The 1,648-nt window shown below is 54.0% G+C and overlaps 1 protein-coding gene across 1 annotated transcript; it reads left to right on the top strand.

Annotated features, from left to right (window-relative positions):
• Nucleotides 1–231: 231 nt before the first annotated feature.
• LOC106002308 (kinesin-like protein KIF9) lies at nucleotides 232–1,159 on the top strand. The gene is made up of 3 exons (XM_013037205.1): nucleotides 232–361; nucleotides 736–840; nucleotides 1,028–1,159. The coding sequence occupies exons 1-3, from the start codon at nucleotides 290–292 to the stop codon at nucleotides 1,145–1,147; spliced, it is 297 nt and encodes a 98-aa protein (XP_012892659.1). The 5' UTR covers nucleotides 232–289; the 3' UTR covers nucleotides 1,148–1,159.
• The last annotated feature ends 489 nt before the right edge of the window (nucleotides 1,160–1,648 follow it).

Genomic DNA, 1,648 nt, shown 5'->3' with positions numbered 1-1,648 from the left:
AAAAAAAAAAAAAAAATAGAGACTCTGAGCTGGGTTCTGGAAATGCCCTCAGAGCTGCTTGCTGGCACAGATGGGGTTGAACAGGGACTTCAGGTGTGTCATTTCCAGGGCTGTTAGGGCTGACCACAGGAGATAAGGCCAGGGCATCGGGTAGGGGAAGAAGATGGAGGATCCTGGATCCTGGGATAAGCTCTGGGACAGAAGGGTTTGCCCCTCCACCTGACTGTCTCCCTGCTTCCTTGCAGAATTTGACATCTGGTACAACGAGTCTTTTGTCATCCCTGAGGACATGCAGGTGGCGCTGAAGCTGGGCGGCAGCATCCGGCCAGGCATGGTGCCCGCCAGCAGGGTCGTGTCTCTGGTGAGTGGCACGCAGGACCATGAGTGAGGTTAACGGAGGCGGCAGTGCCCTGCGCGGCCTTGTGTGCTCCCCCCAAATATGGCAAGATATGAGGCGCCCTAGGCTCTTCTCCTATGGCTGGCCCAGCCAGAGATCCAGATCCGAGTCCTGTCCTCAGTGATCAAGGGAGGGAGGGGACAGAGAAAGAAGATAGCACTCTCGCTACTGCCACTCTTCTGGAGTGGATGCTGAGACACGGGGATTGCTGGGTTTAAGAGGTGCCCGTCAACATAGGATATATATCCCGATGCCCAACACAGGCGCTGCCAGGGTGGTTCCTGGCAGTGTCAGGCTGGAAAGGGAAGAGACTATATTAGGGTCTGGCTTCCCCCTAGGGAGAAGACGACCAAGACAAGTTCAGCCAGCTGCAGCAGACGGCACTGCCTGATGGGCCTGAGTCCATCTCCTTCTATAATGCCAAAGCCAGGACAGATCAGAAGGTAACTCAAAGAGGTCCATATTTCCAAGGCAATCTCCTGAACTTAGGACAGCCGTGCAGATCCAGAGTCACCCACAGTTCATTGTCTTCTGTGGGATGGGACTGTAGAGCAACAAGGGGGGAGGGGCTTTGTGCCAGGCTTATCCCCCTGATTGGTGGGTGCTAAGTCCCTGATGTGTCCTTCACAGGCTAGGTTAAGGCCTAAGGATCCTATGAGGCCCCTGACGGTCAAGGAGGTCCTCTGCAAGAAAGCTGCTCAGCACAGGAGGCAGACAAAACAGGAACAGATGCGGCCGAGGTGGAGCTAGACATGGACTCAACCACAGGTTGGACTGGAGGAAGCTTTGCTAAAGATCAGTGAGGGGCGGAGAAGGTGGCTCAGTGGTAGAATGTTTGCCTTGCATGCATGAGTCCCTGGGTTTGATTCCTCAGTACCACATAAACAGAAAAAGGCAGAAGTGGTGCTGTGGCTCAAGTGGTAAAGTGCTAGCCTTGGGCAAAAGAAGCTCAGGAACAGTGCCCAGGCCCTGAGTTCCAGACTGGCGAAAAAAGAAAAAAAAAAGATCAGTGAAAGAAGCCATGTGCTGGTGGCTCATGCCTGTCATCCTAGCTACTCAGGAGGCTGAGTTCTGAGGATCACAGTTCAAAGCCAGCCAGAGCAGGAACATCTGTAAGACACTATTCTCCAATAAACCACCAGAAAACCGAAAGTGGCACTGTAGCTCAAATGGTAGAGTGCTCACCTTGAGCTGAAGAGCTCAAGGACAGCGCCCAGGCCCAGAGTTCAAGCCCCATGACTGGGGGGGGGG

Source organism: Dipodomys ordii, unplaced genomic scaffold (genome assembly GCF_000151885.1).
Source record: "Dipodomys ordii isolate 6190 unplaced genomic scaffold, Dord_2.0 Scaffold6978, whole genome shotgun sequence".
NCBI lineage: Eukaryota > Metazoa > Chordata > Mammalia > Rodentia > Heteromyidae > Dipodomys > Dipodomys ordii.
The sequence above is the reverse complement of the archived record's forward strand: the minus strand, read 5'-3'. Positions and strand labels throughout refer to the sequence as shown.